Source organism: Colobus angolensis, unplaced genomic scaffold (assembly GCF_000951035.1).
Source record: "Colobus angolensis palliatus isolate OR3802 unplaced genomic scaffold, Cang.pa_1.0 Scaffold142, whole genome shotgun sequence".
Classification (NCBI taxonomy): Eukaryota; Metazoa; Chordata; class Mammalia; order Primates; family Cercopithecidae; genus Colobus; species Colobus angolensis.
Window position 1 is genome coordinate 2,812,322 of NW_012114511.1, and position 22,042 is coordinate 2,834,363.

At 43.3% G+C, this 22,042-nt stretch overlaps 1 protein-coding gene across 3 annotated transcripts in view; it reads right to left on the reverse strand.

The window, feature by feature from the left end:
- KLHL3 (kelch-like family member 3) overlaps positions 1 to 22,042 on the reverse strand; it is a 124,105-nt gene that overhangs the window by 7,365 nt on the left and 94,698 nt on the right. For all 3 annotated transcript variants that reach the window (XM_011935266.1, XM_011935268.1, XM_011935267.1), the window contains exons 9-14: positions 14,846 to 14,963; positions 13,928 to 14,125; positions 12,287 to 12,388; positions 9,056 to 9,184; positions 3,406 to 3,546; positions 867 to 1,010 (exon numbers count right to left, since the gene is read on the reverse strand). In XM_011935266.1, the coding sequence (XP_011790656.1) occupies positions 867 to 1,010; positions 3,406 to 3,546; positions 9,056 to 9,184; positions 12,287 to 12,388; positions 13,928 to 14,125; positions 14,846 to 14,963 (832 nt within the window). The remainder of the gene's footprint in view (positions 1 to 866; positions 1,011 to 3,405; positions 3,547 to 9,055; positions 9,185 to 12,286; positions 12,389 to 13,927; positions 14,126 to 14,845; positions 14,964 to 22,042) is intronic.

Here is a 22,042-nt window from a genome sequence, read left to right on the forward strand (position 1 = left end):
ACCAAACCCCTCACACACACTCCCCAAGATGAAGCTTCCACACCCGCCTGGTGCCTTACTCTAAGGCCTACCCTGAGCTGGGGTAGCACAAAGGGCATGGACTTAGAACTCTGGGTTTGAACTGACTTTGCCATTTATTAGCTGTGTGGCCTTCAGCAAATTACTTAAACTCTCCAAACCTCAGTTTCATCATCCATAAAATAAACGGATACAGTGCCATTCAGCCCAAGAGTTGCTGAAAAGATGAGAACAAATGCACACTCTGTTCCTAACACACTGCCCCATGGCACGAAGCCAGCCACCCAGTAAAGGACAGCCATTTGTGTGATTGTGATCCAGCCTCAAAGTTTAATTGAGCCTATCTCCTCCAGGAAGGGTTCCCTGGCTTTGCCAGTTCTCACCAGTCTTTCAAGTGCTAAAGCCTGTCTAGTGTATGTCATTTAGAACTTGTATATACATCATCTTGTCTTCCCAGTTGTCCAATTCAACTCTGGACAGCAAGAATTGCATCTTATGCCATCTAGGAGCCTGGCACAAAGTAAACCAGGAATGGCAATGAAATTCTAAAATCTCTTGTGACAATTCAGTTCAGTTGGAGTGGCTCGATGGAACAAATGTTATAAATTCTGAGGCTACCTTCAGGTTCACAGGGTCAGGGCAGGGGCAGGGGGTAATAAGTGCTAATTATCAGTATCTATCATGAGCTCAGAATGAAAGAGTGGTAGCCATCTAACAATTACCTGTCATCCCTGGAGGAGGCACTCAGGCCCAAGTTAAGAAAGCTCACATCCCCTCATCCCACCGGCCCACCCACCCCCAGTGTGTTGGAGGCCTCTGGGATGGACATGGAGATGGCACACACTGACCTGCATAGCTCCGCCCCGTGCTCATGTTGGTTGGAAGCAGTGTCCATTTGTCAGTGACAGGATTGTAGTACTCCACCGAAGCCAAGTTGCAGGATCCATCATCCCCTCCAACCACATACAGGAGCCCATTCACTGCACAGACCCCTGGGAGTCAAACAAAAGCCATAGGAGACATCACAGCAGGTGCACCAAGAGATCAGAATTGATCGAGAGACAAATCTAGACAGCCTGGTAAGCTCTTTTCCTCCCTTCATGGTAATACAACGGAGATTTGGCTCCGCAGGTTCGAGTTTGCTAAGTGGAAGAAAATATTGACAACAGCCACTGGGCTCCAAGGATCCTTCTTCCTAACAAGATCATTTCCCTGACCAGGGAGTCTGATTACTTATAATGTGTATGCCCTCTGCCACACACATACCTACACTATATGTATGTAGAGCATATGGGCACAGACCCCTCTCTACTGGAAAGGCGTACACAGACCTCCTGTGACAGGCCTGAGCTAGGGAATAAAACAATTCAGGGGACTTCATGCATGCTACTACTTCTCTGCTGCTAAGTTTTTCCCTGATAAGCCCTATGTCATATCCACACTGTGTGATGCTGATGGTTATGTCTGTAATCCCTTTACAAGACTGGGATCTACATTCACACACAGCTCCCAGGGATGAGGAACAGCTCCCACCCTGATCTCAGAGTGAGATGGGTTTTGCGCAAAGTCTCATGCAGCAGGGTCTAAGGCGTACGAAAACATAATTAATTATTGCTCATTAAGACTTTCAAAGGCCATAGTCTAATATGTTGTGTGTTTTTCAAAATTAGATTAAGAGATTGGTGATACTCCAAAAAGTAGCAATTATCAGTGTTGCTGAAGGTACTCTCAAATACTGGTGAGACGATAAAATGGACGCCTTCCTGGATGGCATCTAAAATACATGTGCTCCCTCTAATTAAAAAAGTCCACTTCTGGCCAGGCACAGTGGCTCACACCCATAATCCCAGCACTTTGGGAGGCCAAGGCAGATGGATCACTTGAGCCCAGGAGTTCAAGACCAACCTGGGCAACACGGTGAAACCCTGTCTCTACAAAAAATACAAAAATTAGCCAGATGTGATGGTGCATACCTGTGGTCCCAACTACTCAGGAGGCTGAGGTGGGAGGATCTCTTGAGCCCAGGAGGCAGAGTTGCAGAGCTAAGATTATGCCACTGCAATCTAGCCTGAGAGAGCGAGACCCTGTCTCAAAAAAAAAAATCCATTTCTGGCCTTTTATTCTAAAGAAATAATTTTAAATGTGTGTACTGATTTAGCTATAAAGACCATTTATAATAACTAAAGTATTACTTATAGTATAGAAAAGATGGAAATAACCTGTGTCCGATAGTAGATTGCTTAAATTATGATATAGTCATTTAAAATAATATTATATAAGTAAGTTTAATGTTGTAATAAGATATTCATGAGAGATTGTAAAGTGAGTTTTTAAACAAAAAAAAACAGGTTACAAAATAGTGTTATAGTGTAATTCCATTTTTGTTATTAAAAAAATACAAATATCTATGCATGAATTTTATGCAAACACACATTTACATCTAAACTGAATTCCCAGGTTCTAGATAGACTAGCTGCCTTAAGGGTCCTGTAATTCTTTGCTCATGTGGCTTAAAGCCAAATGAGAACTTCTATCACAGCAGGCTTAGGCAACGAGTAAATTAATAAACATCCCCTCAGCCCCTGTTTACACTTCCAAGTCAGACATGAATGGGCTTAGCAAACAGGTAATATGAGAATAATGAAAATGGATGTGCCTGAAAGTCACCTGTGTCTTTCCAGCCTGGGAAGTTGGGCTAAGCCAACACTTTCCTAGAGCAAAGAGGCGTAAAGGTATACTGACACAGTACACAACCCACAAGGCAAAGCTCAAAAAGGAAATAGCTTAAAAGGGGCCTCATGCTCCAGGAAATATAAACCTAAATACTCTACAGTAAATCATTCCTACAGGAAGGCGTAGGAGACAAGAAGGAAAGGAGAGACAGGAATACAAAGAAAGCAATAAGGAAAGGAGAACTGATCAAGGGTCCAACTGTCCCTGCAAGGAAGGAGACTGGTTTCAAGTAGGAAGTGAGAGGTTCTCCTAGCCAGGCACTGGCAAAGAAAAGATAGAACCAAGTGCCATTGTCTGGCCCTTGTCCACAGAGCCCTGTGCTTAGCTACCTACCAAAGCTGTCGGGCAGGGGGTACCGACGGCAACCAGAGGACTTTTCCAGGTCTGTGCTCAACCGTGTGCGGTAAAAGTCATCACCCTTCACTGGGGAGGAAGGGGATCCTCTGCATCTAGGTTGCAGGATCTGCAGCTAGCTTTTGGGGTCTCAATTTCTCCCCTCCTCTAACCAAGAGCCCACCTGGAAAATGGACACTCCCTGTTCAGGATATACACTCAGCTCCAGACCCTGGGAATCTCCCTGCTGTTTAGAGCCAGTGTCTTCAGGGAGAACAGGCACACGACCCCCAAAGGGGAGATGGAGAGAGCAGTCATTACCTGCATTGCGCCGGCACATGTTCATGTCTGCCACTTGCTTCCAGGTATTTGTTCCAGGATCGTAAACCTCAACGCTCTTCCTCACCAAAGGCCCATCATGCCCACCTGTGGCGTACAGCTGTCCGCTAAGCACTCCAACCCCTGAAAGGCAGAGCACAGTGTCCCAGCCTCAGGCTGGCTACAGTAACCAGAAATCAGGAGGCCTGGGGTCCAGTCCTGGACAGCCCTGACCAGTGAGGGGACTTGGGGAGTGCCATTTTGTCTCCCTGGACCTCAGTGTCCTCATCTGTAAAACAAATATAATGACACCCCACCTGCCTCCTCATAAGACTCGCAACCTCAAAACTTTGAAGTATAAAGCAAATGTGACCCCAATTCTGTTTTGAAAAAACATAAATATATACATACATATATACATACAGGGGACGATGTTCATAAGCAAAGAAAAAAAGACAAAAAATAATGAAAGAAATCCATTAAAATATTAAGAATAATTATTTCTGAGTGGTAAATTACATTCATTTTCCTTTTTTGCCTATCTATATTGCCTAGTTTTCCTACAATGTTGTATTACTTACTCATCCTTATATTAGTTGATTAAAAAGAGTTAAAAATTGAAACTAGTCACACAGCAGAAGTGCTGAAATTATTATTAAGGAGGCCTCCCTGCTGGTCATGTAAGCAGAAGCTGACCTTTCTGCCCACTTCTCCCCTCCTGTACTGCAGAGGGCATTATTAGATCACTAACCATGTTGATCGGCCTGAGCTGAGTGCTAGAATTGCTTCGTTTACAAGTTTTAGTATAATCTTTTAAAATCCTTTTATACAACAAGAAGATGAAAGCCATAAAGAAGGAAGACAGCACAGTATCTAGAAAGTGCAACTGACCTGGTAGCTAGGACACCTGTGTTCCGGACTTGCCTCTCTGACTTGCTCACTGGGTGACCCTTCCCCTTTCTGGGCCTCAGTTTCCCTATTTGTAAAGGGAAAGAGTTGTACTAGATCAGCAGTTCCCATGGACCACAGACTACTCCACTCCGTGGGCAGGCTGCATCTCAATCGACTGGGAAGCTTTTTGAAAGATAGATTCCACACTGGTCAGGAGTCAGAAAAAGTTCCTCAGGTGACTGGGATGTGCAGCCAGGTTTCAGACCCAAGAACCAGACTTGTAGACTATACCTCCATATGGATGAGGACTGTTTTTACCTTGTCCTCGTCTGCTTCCCTGTGTCCCACGGCAGTAGGTTCTCAAGAGATATTGCTTGAATGACAAAAACATAAATTAATAAAATCCCTCCCAGCAATTATGTGGGTATGCTAGTGGCTCCCAGCAGTTGCTCTAAACTAACAGCAGATGGTGCTGTCGTATCAACAATGGCTCTCTCTAACTGACTGGTTTAATAAAATTAGTTGAGTTCCAAAGCTGCCTCACCTTCCTTTCCTCCACGCTCAGCAGGAACACGCATTCCCTGAGAGATGGCCTCTTTTTCCCCTAACCATCTGGTAGCATTGCCCACACCCTGCTGAGGAAGCGAGCTGCCTTCCAGGCACTCAGGCAACTCTGCCTCTGCCCTAGTGCAGCCTCATCCATAAACATTCATGCAGCGGCATCCTGGACCTAGAGCCAGAGGGGCTCCTGGCACCTCAAAGGGCCTCAGGCAGCCAAAGGCCAGGGCCTTTGGTCTCTAGGTCTTCAGCCAACAAGAACACCCACCTTGATAAGTATGTGGGTTCCCAACTCCAGAGGTGAGACTTGCCCAAATCTTACGAAAGTGAAGCACTGAAGAAAGGCTGACCTGGGAGTCTGAGGCCAGGGCTCTAACAGTAACCTCAGGAAAAAGGCTTGGTTTTGATTTCCTAAATCAAGGTCAGTGTGCCTCCCAGGGACACTGGACTCCCAGGCAACAGACGTGTCACCCTCCAGGTCCTCCAGTGTAGGTAAGAGACAGGAATAGGGCCAGGTGATGTCCACCCAGCAATAACCATTCCAGCAGCTTGGCAGAGACAAAGCAGCTGTAGTCTCCAAAGGCGGCTCCCTCCACAGAGACAAGCCTGAGCTTCCTAACGCAGGTCTGCCCTCGCGGCTTCACGCCTGGCTGCCTCCCCAGGCTTTCGGCCCTAGGAGCAGTCGCGCATCTCAGGGTGTGCTGCCCCAGGCATGCTGAGCTCTCACCCCTTACGTCACAACAGAGGATTTCTAGGGAGTACGAAGAAGACTCTACCAAAACTTTAGAAACCAAAATTTCCGAAAGAGGTTTACGACAGGAAAAGAATGATGGGATTTGTGGATTGACTTGGTTCTTAGGGAACATCTACGACAACCCTACAACCCACTCATTTCACATAAAAGGAATTAGAGGCGAGAATAAGGGAAGGGATTTGCCCAAGGAAGGTCATATGGCAAATGAGAGCGGACCCAGCACCAAGTCCCGGGCCTCCTGACTTCCAGGCAATGGCTCCACATTCAGGAAGGGCCAACCTGTCAGAAGCAGCAGAGACAAAAATTCCCTAAAAACAGCACTCCAAACGCAAACACTTCTTCAGTGGCATCATGCAGATTTTATTTTTGAAACCAGTGAGCACACAAAGGCTCTTTAAAAATATTAAAATAGCATACTTTTTAAAGAATGCTGAGGAAGTGGTCATGTGTTTGGTACTATAAAATGAGATCGCAACTCAATCTCCAAAAATACACAAAAAAAAAGAGAGAGAGAGAGAGAAAGGAATAACATTGTGGGAATGTGGCTACCCTTCTCAGAAGTCACACAGCCTTCCCGCCAGGATCAGATTGGTAATCAGTCACCACTGACCACAGGAACAGCAATAAAGAGCCAGCGGACTGATGCCTCTGTCTGCCCTCAGACCCTTCCCTCTGGGCCTCTAAGACAATGGATGGGAAGACAAAGCAGGGGAGAAGGGGTTGTTGCTCCGCTTCCTGAAAAATCCCAAAGGACCATAGACCTTCTGGTTTTCTGACAAGAAGTAGAAGTGGAAAACCTTTTGGAAAGTCATTTTCTTCCCATGTTGGGGAATGCGTTGAACTGAGGAAAAGTGGGAGTAGGGGACATAAGTTATCTCCAAACATGAACACTAATAGCTTGGCTTTCAATCCCAGACAGGCAAGCTCAGCTTTGTCAACTGAAGACTTACTTGTCCTACTACTTCAGAGGAATAAGACTGATAATTTAGGGATTTAAAAAACTAACTCTGGAGTCAGCATTACTAATTATATGACCTTGGGCAAATTATTCAACCACTGGCAGCCTTCCTTTCTAAATCTGATAAGTGGAATTCATATTGTATCCACATTGTAGGGCTGCAGTGAGGATTAAATGGATTGAGGCATAAAAAGTACTTGTTAGGACAGTGCCTGGCACATAGTAAGCCTTCACTTTCAAAAGATGTAAACACCTTCCTAGAAACATAAGCGATGATGAGGAGCGTATTATCTCATCCATTCTCTGGTGATCCCCCAGGAAAGGTTAACTTATAAGTGCTGTGTCTAACTGCAAAGGTGCTAGTGGGATTATACACAGCAAAACGAAAGGAGGAGGAGGTAAAATAAAATGTTAGGTTGTTGAACCAATACCCACTTGTGACTGACTAAAGAAATCACAGATTACACAAACAAATGGAAAAACATCCCATACTCATGGATTGGAAGAATCAATGTCATTAAAATGACCATATTCCCTGAAGGAATCTACAGATTCAACACAATTCCTATCAAACTATCAACATCGTTCTTCATAGAATTAGAATAAACAATCCTAAAGTTTATATAGAACCAAAAAAGAGCCTGAATAGCCAAAGCCAATCTTAACCAAAAAGAACAAAGCCAGAAGTATCACATTACCTGACTTCAAATTATATTACAAGGCTATAGTAACTAAAACAGCATGGTACTGGTACAAAAATAGACACAGAGATCAATGGAACAGAATAGAGAACCCAGAAACAAAGCCACATACTTAAAACAAGCTGATCTTCAAAAAAGTCAACAAAAATAAAACAATAGGGAAAAGAAACTCTATTCAATAAATGGTGCTGTATGTGGCTAGCCGCATACACAAGAATGAAACTAGACCTCTGTCTCTTACCATATACAAAAATTAGCTGAAGATGGATTAAAGACTTAAATGTAAGACCTGAAACTATAAAAGTCCTAGAAGAAAACCTAGGAAAAACTCTTCAGGGCATTGGCCTAGGCAAAGAATTTATGACTAAGATGCCAATAGCAAGTGCAACAAAAACAAAAATAGGCAAATGGAACTTAATTAAACAAACAAAAAAAAGGCTTCTGCACAACATAAGAGTGAACAGTCAACCCACAGAATGGGAGAAAATATTTGCAAATTATGCCCCCAACAAAGGACTAATGTCCAGAATATACAAGGAACTCCAACAACTCAACAAGGAAAAAACAACCGCATTAATAAGCAGGCAAAGGATATACATACAGACATTTCTCAAAATAAGGCATGCCAGTGACCAATAATCATATGAAAAACTGCTTAACATCTGATGATTATCATCAGAAAAAGGAAGATTAAAACCACAATGAGATATCATCTTATACTTGTCAGACGGCTATTAAAAAGTCAAAAAAGGCCGGGTGCAGTGGCTCACGCCTGCAATTCCAGCACTCTGGGAGGCCAAGGTGGATGGATCACGAGGTCAGGAGATCGAGACCATCCTGGCTACCACGGTGAAACCCCATCTCTACTACAAATACAAAAAATTATCAGGGCATGGTGGTGGGTGCCTGTAGTCCTTGCTACTCAGGAGGCTGAGGCAGAAGAATGGCATGAACCCAGGAGGTGGAGCTTGCAGGGAGGCGGAGCTTGCAGTGAGCCAAGATGGCACCACTGCACTCCAGCCTGGGCAACAGAGTGAGACTCCATCTCAAAAAAAAAAAAAAAAAAGACGTTAGCATGGTTGCAGAGAAAAGGGTATGCTTATACACTGTTGTGGAAATATAAATTAATACAACCTCTATGGAAAAACAGTATGGGGATTTCTCAAAGAACTCAAAATATAACTACCATTTGACCCAGCAATCCCACTACTGGGTATCTATGCAAAGGAAAAGAAATCATTACACTAAAAAGACATGTACAGTTGTTATGTTTAAAACAGCACTATTGACAATAGCAAAGTCATATAATCAATCTAAGTATCCATCAGTGGTTGATTAAAGAAAATGCAGTATGTATACACCATGGAATCTTATGCAGCCAAAGAAAGAGTGAAATTATGTCCTTTGCGGCAACATGGATGGAGCTGGAAGCCATAATCCTAAGTGAGATAACCCGAAACAGAAAATCAAATACCGCATTTTCTCACTTATATGTACAGGCTAAATAATGGGTATACATGGACATAAAGATGAGAACGATAGACACTGGGGATTCCAAAAGGGATGAGGCTGGAAGGAGGGTGAAGGTTGAAAAATTATCTATTAGGTACAATGGTCACTATTTGGGTGATGGGTACACTAGAAGCCCAAACCTGACCGTTATGCAGTATATCCATGTAACAAACCTGCACATGTACCCTCTGAATCTAAAATGAAACAACAACAACAAAAAAGTAAAGACCCACTTGTTAGCAAATCAGACACAGCCAGCATCCTGAAGTTCTCCCATACCTGCACCACTGCGACGGGTGCTCATGTCCGCCACGTATATCCACTCATTGGTCGCTGGGTTGTACTGCTCCACAGTGCTCAGACACTGGCGGGAAGCTCCATCATAACCCCCAACAGCATATAGCTTCCCTGCAACAGACAAAGTGGCTGAGTGTGGTGCCAGGGACACTGGCATGAAACCAGAGCTCAGCTAAAACCCTATCTGCAACCAACTGGGGCACCCTTACCTCAGAATTCTGTTCCCTCTTTCTCCAGGGGACCACCAACTTACTCCTCAACCAAGCAAAACATCCTTCACATTTCTTCACATATTCTACTTGCTCTTAAGCCATGAGCTCCTTAGAAGCAAACACTGAACATTCTAAATAAGTACCCCCAAATACCCAGCCCAAAGCTGTGGCCTGGCACCACTGGGGCTCAACATAATCTTGCTGGTGAATTAGGTTAAATTTTCTCTAGAACAAGACATCAGCACTGGATAGATGGAAAGCTAGAAGGCCCCCAGCTATACGCAGGCAGACCACCTTTCTGGCCTAAAGGCTTGAAATAGCAGAAGAAATAAATATGGAAAAATCTTCTTCAATGAGAACCCAAAACCTGTCTTAGCCATTGTCTCTACCCCTTCCACAACCCTGGCAGGTACAGTGTGTGAATGGAGTGTTCTTTGTCCACTGTGGGCCAGGGTGGCTGGAATTTTTCTGCAGACTACCCTGTGATCTCTGAGCCATACACAAGAGCCCTGAGGTGCCGTCATCTACTTTTAAATTAAAATACCATTAAGCTGCTACCCAAGAGTATCATTTCTGCCTGGGGCTGAGAGCTGACAGTGAGGTTGGACACAGGAGGAAACATTTGGCATTTGAGCTATCCCAAAGCAGAAATTCAAACATTCTGGGTTTAAAATTTAGTCTTAAAATGCAATGGGATGGTCTCTTCTGTGGGAACAGAGGGAGGAGTCACACTAGTTGTAGACTAAATAAACATCGCCAAATGCAAATCCATTTAACAGGATTACTTGGTAGATTTTTTGGTCATATGTGCTTTCTTGATGGATAGACACCAAGAATACTACTAGTATTTGAAAATCCGCAATTATTTTAAGTTAGAAAGATTCTCAGGCTCAAACCTATACTCTGCTACCAGAACTACTGCTGTATTATCAAATGTAAAAATGTTTTTCTTCTATCATCGACGAGCCTGGCTTTGTTTTCTGCCCCAGGGTCCTCTCAATTGACCCATCTAGAAGAAAGAAACACACCCTCCTCAGTTCTGCAAGCACCAAAGTCAAAATTTTTTAAAAACCTGACTAAGCAGCTCTTCTATGGTCCAGGCTACTTGTACGGTGTGTGCTGGTTCAGATGCGACAATCTCCATAGCACACTCTCCGCTCTCTTGGGGAGCTTCTGCCTATACTCTGATCCACACAGGCTTTTCCTAAATAGCTATTCTTCGAGGCAGCCAGTAGCAAATTATTGCGATTTCCTCCATTTTTTTTCAGTGTCATTCAAACTGTATAGCCATGGTAATGAGATGATGAGAGGGAGGAGAGGAAGCCAGACAGTGCAGAGAGCTGTCTCTTCAAGGCCACAGTGAAGCAGAGTCCACTTAAGTTCCTCCCTCAACATTCTCACCACAGCTGTAAATTGGACTCTGCTGCCCCAGGGTGCCCACAGCCGAAAGAGCTTCAGATTCAGGAGGGGCAGAAGAAACAAATTCCCAGCCTGTCTTCCATGTCAACAGGGCGTGCTACAAGACAGCTCTTCTTCCACATACAGAACATGCTCACAAAAGCCTTTGTCAAGGGGAGTATTTTAAATTACCACCATTATGGCACCTCCTCTAACCCCCATCAACCATTCCATCTGCATCAGCTGAAAAAATACGCACTCAAGGTTGTTCCTTGAGTCTATTAACAGGGATTTGCTATTTTTAACCCCTACTCTATTGTTTGATATTCCTGGCTAAGGAACAAGAGAAGAAATGAGAAGGTGGCTAGACAAAGCACTTATACTTGGCAGACAAATCAATTTCTGTTCCACCAAGAGAATGAGATTGCAAGACACAATTTACCTTGGAAGGAGGACAAAATCCTTGCCCTCACAAAGATGACTTATTTAGTATGTTAGAATAGTATACCTTTAAATGAAAACTTAAATGACACAATACCAGTGCAGACTGAGAAATACAGTGCGAGAAAAGAATATTTCTATTAATGTCTAACTCGCTGAATGTTACGCTGTCCCCAGGACACATTTGTGTTTGCATGTGTATTCTTGAGTATGTACATGAGAGATGGAACGTCTGCACACATGTCTGAATGAACAGATATTCCATCCAAATTCCCACACTAGCACAGGTTGATGAATCAGTGTTGTCCTGCAAATAACATTCTAGTTCAAGTAATAGTCTATGCTTTGGTACACTGAATTCACACATATTTACAGAACTCCTACTTACTGGCATTTGTCAGCATTCTGAAGGGGCATAGCACAGTGGAAAGAGCACTGACTTAGGAGTCAGAAGACCTGGGTTCAAGGACAGGCTGTGCTATTTACTGTCATTAGAATGTGGGGCATCCGGAGGATGGAGAAAATCTGAGTCCTGCCTATCTCCTTCACAAGGGTTTTGCAAACAAAACGAGAGACTAGACGTGAGAGTTTTATTTTTTTACAAACGAATGTGTACCATCTGACCAGGCCCGAGACCTCACCACACCCTCCTGCCTTACCCTACACAGCTTTCCTGACTAGAGCTGGACTCGATCACCAGCCTGCCCTGCAGAGACAGTCATCAGACCTAAGAAGTCGTGCCTACCTCACCCACAGTTCTGTTAATGTTCAACATATGAATATGAGGAGAAAATTCATTAAACACATTTAATTCTCACTCCACTACATTATCCTCCTGGGTCACATGCTGACTATGGATTCCCTACTCCCTTCCCCTCCCCAACCTCCAGCAAAGCTATTGACAAGGGGCCAAACCACAGGCCGGCATTTCCCCTCTGGGCTCCTTCTACTCCCCCAGCCCAGCTCCACCACTTAGCAGCCTCGGGCCAGGAGCTCCACCACCTCTCTGAGTCTCGTCTGCTGAATCAGGATAATAGTACCTAACTCAGAGGAGTGATCTCAGGAATAGACCAAGGTAGAGGAAGCACCAAGCAGGATGCTGGACCCAGGACAAGGCCTGTGGGCCAGATAGGCCTGGCCACCGGCCACTGCACCTCCTTACCCTCCACAACGCCCACACCCACACTGCTCCGCCGCGTGTTCATCGGGGCCACAAAGAACCACTCGTTGGTCTTGTAGCTGTAGGCTTCCACCGATGCTAGGCCTGGGAGACAAGAGACTCATGAGACTTCCATGGCACCAGGCCTCACCCTGCTGTGTAGGAAGCAGTGAGGATGGGGGAGGAGTCCAAATGCAGGGGCTGGAACCTAAATGGATGGCTCGGTGCCACCTCTGCATCACCATGCGGCCTGTGGCGACTCCCTCAAACACATCTGCGGTGTCTACCTGTGGGGACTATTAAGACTTGACCCAGAGAGTGGGCTGTGAAAGGACAGGGGGTGTGTCTGAAATGCATGGCAAACGTAGACCATAAAAACTGCAGAGTGAGATACTTTGATTCCAAGTAGTCACCTGAGGTTGCCTCACTGAACACCTATTCCAATCTCCTTTCCCCCAACTTCCTCTATCTTAGCAGCGGAAAGCTAAACACTTGCTTTCCAAGACTCCCTCGCAGCTAGGGGTGACCAAGTCAATGAGACCTAAGCAGAAGTCTACGGGGATTTCAGAAATGGCCTTTGCTTTTCTGATATAGATAACATTCCCCGCTGGAACACAAATGTGTTGGCTGGAGGTATAACAGCCATCTCATGATCATGAGAAAAAGGCCAAGAAAATCTTAAAGAATGTGGTCTCAATGTCCATGAGCCACTGGACCAACTCAGCCACTGCTAACCTCTAGGCATCTTGTTTCATGAGTAAAGCAAAATCCCTCATGTTTTAAGGCACAGTTTAATCAGGTTCTCTACTTATAGCCAAAAGTAATTCCCAAAAGAAACAATGCACCACTACCCTTTCGTTCTCTTTGCCCCACTCACTAAAGGCAGCCTCCAGAGGGGCTAAAGCCCTGGAATTACATGAGTGAGGCAAAGAGAAGGCTGAGAAAGATCCTCAAATTGTGAAGACACAAATAAAAATTCAGAGAAGTAAAAAACACTGCTTTTCCCCTCCCTGGGGGCCAAAGGATATCATATTAGTTTAATAGAGCTACTGTCTACTGAGACACCTACCTGGCAGTATGAGCAGAGATGAGATCACCTCTCTGAGTTTATGTCAACTAATGGTTTCGGGTTGAAATTTTGAAGCTACATAGAGTCCAGAGGCAAGAAGGCTCACCTATGGTGAAAAAGCCTGGCAAAGCTTCAGTGGGGTAGTAGAAAGGGCAACAGAAAAAATGGGCAGCCTGGCCCACTGCGTGACCTGAGCCAGGTTTCTTCCAAGTGCTGAACTCAGCTCCCTCATCTGTCTGGCAGAGGATTCAAACTGGAGGCCTGAGGCACCCCCCAGCTAAGCATGCTCTCCTTCTAAGTCTCATCTTCTGAGTAAATAGGTTCCCAGACACTGAAAAGTAGGAAAGAGACTCTTCTGAGTCCTAGAAAGCCTAGTACATGGGCAGTTACATATTCTGTGTGGAAGAAGGCCTGGCTCTTCCCCTGAAAGCTGGATGAGGCAGAAGGGTGGGTATCTCCCTGGGGCAGTAGCTACAAATGGACAGAAAGTTGGTCCAGAACTGGCTGAATAAAACAGGGTTTCATGGAGGGTGTGTCCCAGGCTAGGAGGGGTTGGGAACACACCCTGAACCTACCAGTACTGCCATCAAAGCCTCCCACCGCGTAGAGCAAGTCATTGAGCACCGCTGCACCCAACGTGCTCCGGCGCTCCTGCATGCTGGCAATGGATGTCCACTGGTCCTTCACGCCGTCATACACATCCACTGTCCGCACCCGCAGTGAGCCATTAAACCCTCCCACGGCATACACGTGGCCAGCCATGAACACCACACCTGAGGCACAGGAAACCGAGACATCAAGGTCAGGTCAGGCGCATGACTGCTCAAGTTGGTGGATGACAATGGAGGAGCAAGACAGACACAGGAAAAGTCACCACCAAAGACACTTTAGGTATCTGCCAGTCATTATGGGATTCACTGGATTTCTTTCCTACTTGCTTTTCTAATTTTGTCTGACTCAAGTAAACACTTGAATCAGCTTTAACTCCCCAAGCTCATAAGAACTGACCCCAAAAGAGCCAAAAACCGTGCAAGTGGCCGGGCGTGGTGGCTCACGCCTGTAATCCCAGTACTTTGGAAAGCCAAGGTGGGTGGATCACCTGAGGTCAGGAGTTCAAGACCAGCCTAGCCAACATGGTGAAACCCGTCTCTACTAAAAATGCAAATATTCACCAGGCATGGTGGTGCGTGCCTGTAATCCCAGCTACTTGGAAGGCTGAGGTGAGAGAATCACTTGAACCCAGCAGGCGGCAGTTGCAGTAAGCCGAGATCATGACGCTGCACTCCAACCTGGGTGACAGAGCAAGACTCTGTCTTAAAACAACAACAAAAAAGAAAAGAAAAGAAAAAAAGAAAAAAAACTGTGCAGGAGGGAAAAGAATGGGAGCCTGAAATGCACAGATGCTTGAGGAAACAAGGAGTAGCTCACAACTTGTGGTACGGAGTGGGGACCAGCAGGGGAAAAACAGCTTGCAGAACTGGGAGGCTGCTCACCTGCTCTGCATCTTCTGGAGGGAAGCTCAGCAATCTGATCCCACCGGTCCTCCTCGAAGTCATAGCACTCCACACTGCGGATTGCCTTGGGTGCCTGGCCGCCAACCACAATCATGACCTCCAGAGAGACAAGTGGACATTAGCGGGGTCACCCCAAAATCTGGATTTATGGTATCCCTGGTACTTCCACATGGCTTATCGCCCAGGGTCTGTGGATGATCCGAGATGCCAGTTTACAGAGCTACATACATGGAGATGCTGCCCCTAGTCACCAACAGGTATGAGTATTCAAGAAAAGTCTAACAAGCATCTTCCCACAGAAACACAATCATAAGTTCTATTTCCCAAATGCCCCACTCAGGGCTATCTTGTGGGTGTGTGAAGCCACGTAGGGCATCATCTGTAATCTCAGTGTCCTCAAGATTGGGAATGGGAGGTGCTAAATCTTATATCAAAACAAACTTGAATATACTTTGCAAAAGAGTGCAAAATTTGGATGTATTTTTTAAACTATTATTCAAAAGTATTTCTGAATGCCTAGAATGTAGGGTGCACTTATGCACTGCAGTATAGAAAAAAATTGTGAAAAACTCCTGTGAGGTGGTTATTACAAAAGTTATTAAACTGATGATGTTCTGAAAACTAGTGCTAGCAGTCCTATTTCCACAACTAAGGTAGTAGCTGCCACTGCCAGGCACCATGTGAAATGTGTTGTCATTTACTTGTCACCACAGCTGTGAGGTAGATATCATCATCCACATTGACAGATAGGAAAGTATAGCTCAGAGATCACATTAAGTGGCCCAAGGTCACACAGCTAGGAATGTAGGCAGAGACTGAAATCCAAGTCTATCTGACAGAGGGTGAGGCCAGCCACCCCCGCACCTCCTGCTCTAGAGACAGGATCCAAGCAAACACAGCTTGTTGCATCTGCGTTTGTCAAAACACAGGTCACTTTCCATTAGTAAGTCATGAAATCAATTTAATGGATTATGACCAGCATATATATTTTTAAAAGTACAGAAAATATGATAATAAGAATATTATTTCATGAAATATTTGTTTTGGTTATACACACTTACATGTGTCTTCTGGATAGAAATTTAAATGCATTTTCTATTGCAAGGGCATGGTCAAAAACAATGAAAACTACTGCTCTGGTTAGGTTAATAGAACTGAAGTACTTAATTGTGGTATCACCGCTGTGACTTTGGTCACATGTTATTAATAAAAATTAAAGTACCAGTTACCTATAGTTTACATATTTTAATAAACATGTGCAAATTCATAGCTGTCCCCACAATGATGTCACTCTCACTCAATGGCATTCCGATACGCTTTCTTGAGTGGAGAGAAAGGGTGGAAGTTACAACCAGCAAATTCATTTGATCATTACCTGTAGCTTGTCTTCTTTACCCAGTGGTTCTCAAACTTGAGCATACATCAGAATCACCTAGAGGATTTGTGAAAACACAAGCTGCTGGGCCCTGTCCCCAGAGTGTGATTCTGTGGATCTGGAGTGGAGCCCAGAGGCTGCCTTTCTAACAAGTTCCCAGGTGCTGCTGCTGCTGCCACTCTAGGGTTCATACTTTGAGAACTACCTTTTTAATCCACACTCTATATGGATTTCCTGATGATATGCCATGAACAACTTTTGCCATCATGAATTATCATAGTGCTTTTTACTTCCCCATGATGTATTTTTGGGGAGAGAAGTGCCCATCAAACTCTGTGTGAACTCTCAGGAGCACATCCCTCAAATGAACACTTCCCACCATACGGGAGGCAAAACCAGAGCTCACCACCATTACTACAGATCAATCTTTTATTCCCCAATATTCCAGAAGAGGCTCACCCACTGCCATGTGGGTGGTCATTGGTCATCAGATTTAGTCCATAGCTGTCTGTCACCAAAAGTTGGTGACCAGTGTTCAAAAATTCAGATATCAGTTCTGACTTCTAAAGCATTCCAAAGGAACCCAGGACACAAAGCCCAGCCTTGAGTGCTGCTGCTGCTGCTGCTGCTGCTTCCAGACAGAAACATTCTGTTCTTGACTTTCCTGGGTGCCTCAGTTCAGAGGGCCCACTGCCCTGTGTCAAGAGTAGCCTTTTTCAGAGTAAAGATGAATTCTACATTACTTCCCATCTGGAATTCTGTGCTTAGACAGGCTTCCATGAGCAGTTCCATGGGGATGTTAATGAGCACAGCCCTTTGGCAAACTCCAGACAATGCCTAACCTACTCTTCAAGGGCAGAATTATGTGCTCGTAAATATGCCCAGAACTTGCATTGTCTTTCCGGTTTTGAGTTGGTAAAGCTAAACTGAAGGCAAATATTGCAAGATTTTCTTTGAAATCTGATTTCTGAAGCTGAGTGAGAATAAAAGCAGTTTTAAGTTTTCTTTCTGCAAGGACTTCAGGCACCCCACACCCTCCCACGTGTTGTTCCCTGACTCGAAACCTTCTCAACTCTGAGCGCTCTGCCTTAACACCTGCTTATCTTTCAGGTCTCAGTTTACATGTTATTTCCTACAAATGGACTTCTCTGGCCTCCAAGTCAGAACTACACATCCGTCCTCTGAGATTTCACCTGCCCTGTGTGTTCTGCATTGTGCTGGACCATCAGTGACTTGTCTTTTGCGCCTCCAGACGGTGAGCCCTGGCTGGGCAGAAAATGTGTCTGCCTCAGTCACCAAGATAACTCCATATACTTATGTTGCCAGGTAAAAGTGAGGGCTCAAGTATTTGTTTGGAATAAAGAATACATGAATAAAAAGTAAACAGCACATGCAAGGAGTTAAACAACAATACAGAGTTTTTAAAAATGAAAAAAGAAACTAAACTAGAATGCCATTTTCTTTAGTTAAAATATGTTGGAACACCAGATTAAAATTCTGGAGACAGTGAGGAAAAAACAAACAAAATAAAAAGAGAAAGTGAGAGCTTTTTCCATCTTTTGACTCGACCACCAAAAGAAAGTTTGCTTATTCTTGGCATAAGCTATCCAGCTTCTTTTGTAAATTTAAAAAAAAAAAAAAAAAAAAGGCAAAGTTTTCAGGAACCCTCACCATGCCCCAGAAACTATCTCCCACCAGGGAAGTAGAGGGTGCATTCATATTGGAGAAAATCTACCACTCATCTCTGAGAATTTTCACAGAAACAGTGTTACAAAAATGCAAATTTTGTAATGTTAAAGTAAAGCCTCAGTAGAAAGACAAAAGTGATACACGACAGCTAGATGCAGTGGCTCACACCTGTAATCCCAGTACTTTAGGTGGCAGAGGCGGGTGGATCTCTTGAGTCCAGGAGCTCAAGACCAGCCTGGGCAACACGGTGAAACCCTGTCTCTACAAAAAATGCAAAAAACTAGCTGGGTGTTGTGGTGCATTGCCTGTAGCCCCAGCTACTTGGAAGGCTGAGGTGGGAGAATCACCTGAGCCCAGGATTTTGAGGCTGCAGTGAGTTGTGATTGCAGCGCCACTGCACTCCAGTCTAGGCAACAGAGTGAGACCCTGTCTCAAAAAGAAAAACAGGATACAAGATAAGGTTTTCAAAACAAACTTGCCTTTGAGCTCATAAAACCACTGGTAAGAGATGACTTTAAACATACGAAACTTGTACAACTATCTGAGAAAAGGAATTATGAGGTTTTGTGGGATAGGACCATCAGTTTCAGGGGTAGCTCAAGGCAGCAGGAAGAGCAGGTATACATCTGCTTCTCTCACAGGCATAGGAAACTCAATTTTTTTGTTTTATTTTTAGTTAACACATAATAGGTACACATATTTATGGGGTAGAGTGTGATGTTTGGATATATGCATACATTGGGTAATGATCAAATCAGGGTAATCAGCATATCTACCATCTCAAACACTTATTATTTCTTTGTGGTGAGAACATTCAAAATCCTCTCTTCTAGCTATTTTGAAATATACAATACATTATTGTTAACTAGAGTCACCCTACTGTGTAATAGAACTCCAGAAGGTATTCCTCCTATCTAACTGTAACACAGTATCCATTGATCAGCCTCATCTCCCTTTCCCCATCTCCCCTCCCTCCTCCCTTCCCCAGCCTCTGATAACCACTATTCTGCTCTCTACTTCTACGAGTTCGGCTGTTTTAGATTTCATATATAAGTGAAATCATGTGGTGTTTGTCCTTCTATATGCCTGAGTTATTTCACTTAACATAATGTCCTCCAAGTTCATCCACATTGTCACAAATGACAGGATTTCATCTTTTTATTTATTTATTTATTTAGAGACGGAGTCTCGCTCTGTCACCAACGCTGGAGTGCAATGGCATGATCTTGGCTCACTGCAACCTCTACCTCCCGGGTTCAAGCAATTCTGCCTCAGCCTCCCAAGTAGCTAAGATTACAGGCGCCCACCACCACACCCGGCTACTTTTCTGTATTTTTAGTAAAGACGGGGTTTCACCATGTTGGCCAGGCTGGTTCTCACTCCTGACCTAAGGTGATCTACTCGCCTCAGCCTCCCAAAGTGCTGGGATTACAAGTGTGAGCCACTGTGCCCAGCCTTTTTATAGTTGAATAGTACATATACCACATTTTAAAACCCATTTATCTGTTGACAGGCACTTAGGTTGATTCTGTATTTTGGCTATTGTAAATACTGCTGAAATAAACATGAGAGTACAGCTATCTCTTTGACATGCTGATTTATTTTCTTTGGATACATACCCAGTATTGACTGCAGGGTCATATGGTAGTTCTATTTTTAATTTTTCCTGGATCCATACAACCAACCAATATAGAATCATGAAGAAACAGAAAACCCAAACAGACCAATAACAAGCAACAAGATTGAATCACTAATAAAAAGTCTGCTATCAAAGAAAAGCCCAGAACTTGACAGTTTCACTGCTGAATTCTACCAAACATTTAAAGAACTAATACCAGTTATTCTCAAACTATTCTAAAATACCGAAAGGGAGGGAATCCTTCCAAATTCATTCTTTGAAGCCAGCACTCCTCTAATACCAAACTAGACAAGGACATGACAAAAAAGAAAACTATAGACCGATATCCATGATGAACACAGATGCAAAAATCCACAACAAAATACTAGCAAATGAAATTCAACAGCACGTTGAAAAGATCATTCACCATGATCAAATGGATTCATCCTAGGGATGCAAGGATGGTTCAACACTACACAAATGAATAAAAATGATACATCGCATTAACAGAATCAAAGACAAAAACCACATGATCATTTCAATAGATGCAGAAAAAGCATTCGATAAAACTCAACATCCCTTCATAATAAAAACTCTCAACAAATTAGAAATAGAAGGAAAGTAACTCAACATAATAAAGGCCATATATGAAAAACATACAGCTAAAATCATACTAGAAAGGGGAAAGTAGAAAGTTTTTCCTCTAAGAACTGAAACAAGACAAGGATGCCCACTTTCTCCACTTCTATTCAACATAGTCTGGAAGTCCTAACCAGAGCAGTCGGGTAAGAGAAAGAAATGAAGTACATTCAAATTGAAAGGAGAAAGTCAAACTGTACCTGCTTGCAGAGAATATGATCTTATATATTAAAAAGCCTAAAGATGCCACCAAAAAACTATTCGAATGAATAAATGAGTTCATTTATTCATTATACTAAGAGCGAACTACCTGAAAAAGAAATAAAGAAAAAAAACTCATTAACAGTAGCTACAAAAAAATAAAATACCTAGGAACAAATTTAACCATGGAGGTAAAAGATCTCTACAATGAAAACTATAAAACATTGATGAAAGAAATTGAAGAGGACACAAATAAATGGAAAGATATCCCATGATCATGGATTGAAAGAATTAATAAGGTTAAAATGCTCATACTACCTAAAGCAATCTACATTGTGTAATCCCCATCAAACTACCAATGACATTCTTCACAAAAAAATAGGAAAAAAAATTCTAAAACTCATATGGGACCACAAAGGATCCTGAATAGCCAAACCATCTAGAGTAAAAGGAACGAAGCTGGCAGCATCATGCTACCTGACTTCAAAATATACAGCAAAGCTAGAGTAACTAAAACATCATGGTACTGGCATAAAAACAGACACATAGATCAATGGAATAAATTACAGAACCTAGAAATAAATCCACACATTTACAGCCAACTGATTTTCGACAACCATGCCAAAAGCACACGTTTGACACGGTGTTAATATCCAAAATGTATAAGGAACTCAAACAACTAAGTAACAGAAAAACAGATAATCTGATTCAAAAATGGGCAAAAAGATCTAAATAGATATTTCTCTAAAAAAGATATATGAATGACCAACAAGTGTATGAAAAAAAAATGTTCAACATCACTATTCATCTGGGAAATGCAAATGAAAACCACGAGACATCACCTCACCCCAATTAGAATGTCTACTGTAGAAACGACAAAAGATAACAAATGCTGGCAAGGATGTGGAGAAAGAGGAACTCTCATGCCCTGCTGGTGGGAATGTAAATTAGTACAGCCCAGTATGGTCAAAAGAAATCCAATTTTTATGGTAGGTGTTGCAAGAAGCCATCATACATGGAGCACTATACCCACTACTGTGTTGATCATGCAGAGTAAAAAGAATAAATTTCTTATCATGAGTGCTAATGGATACTTGTTTCCATGGATACCTGATGTTAGCAACCAATTAGGCAAATATAAGTATTTCCCACAGGCTACACGTATCACATCTGTGAAATCACAAACTTCTAGCTACTTAAGAAGACCACAAGATGCTAGAGGAAGAGACTTGAACCATTCTCTCCTATATGCCCTCATTTTATATTTCAGAAACACTCAGGCCCAGGGAGTTCAACAAGCATGTTTCTTTCTTTCCCCCAACACTCCTAAACCCCAATATACTTAAGATTAATATGCCTTCATTAGAAATTAATCAAATCAGCTTATTTAATGATCACTATTTTTAACATTTATCTTTCAAGGTAACCCTGAGTAAGAACTATCAGTCATCTAGGAATCACAAACTAAAGAACTGGCTCTAGGTGAACAATTGTGCTAGACTGAACATAATTTAATCACTCTGGTGAACTGCAGCATACGTAGGAGTTTGGCAGGGTGCCTCAGGGTTCTGATCCCAAGTCTTAACTGTCACCGTGTTGAAGGCTGCAGAAGTTCTGATGAATGGAGGTTCTCTGGTTGACAGAATATGAGTGA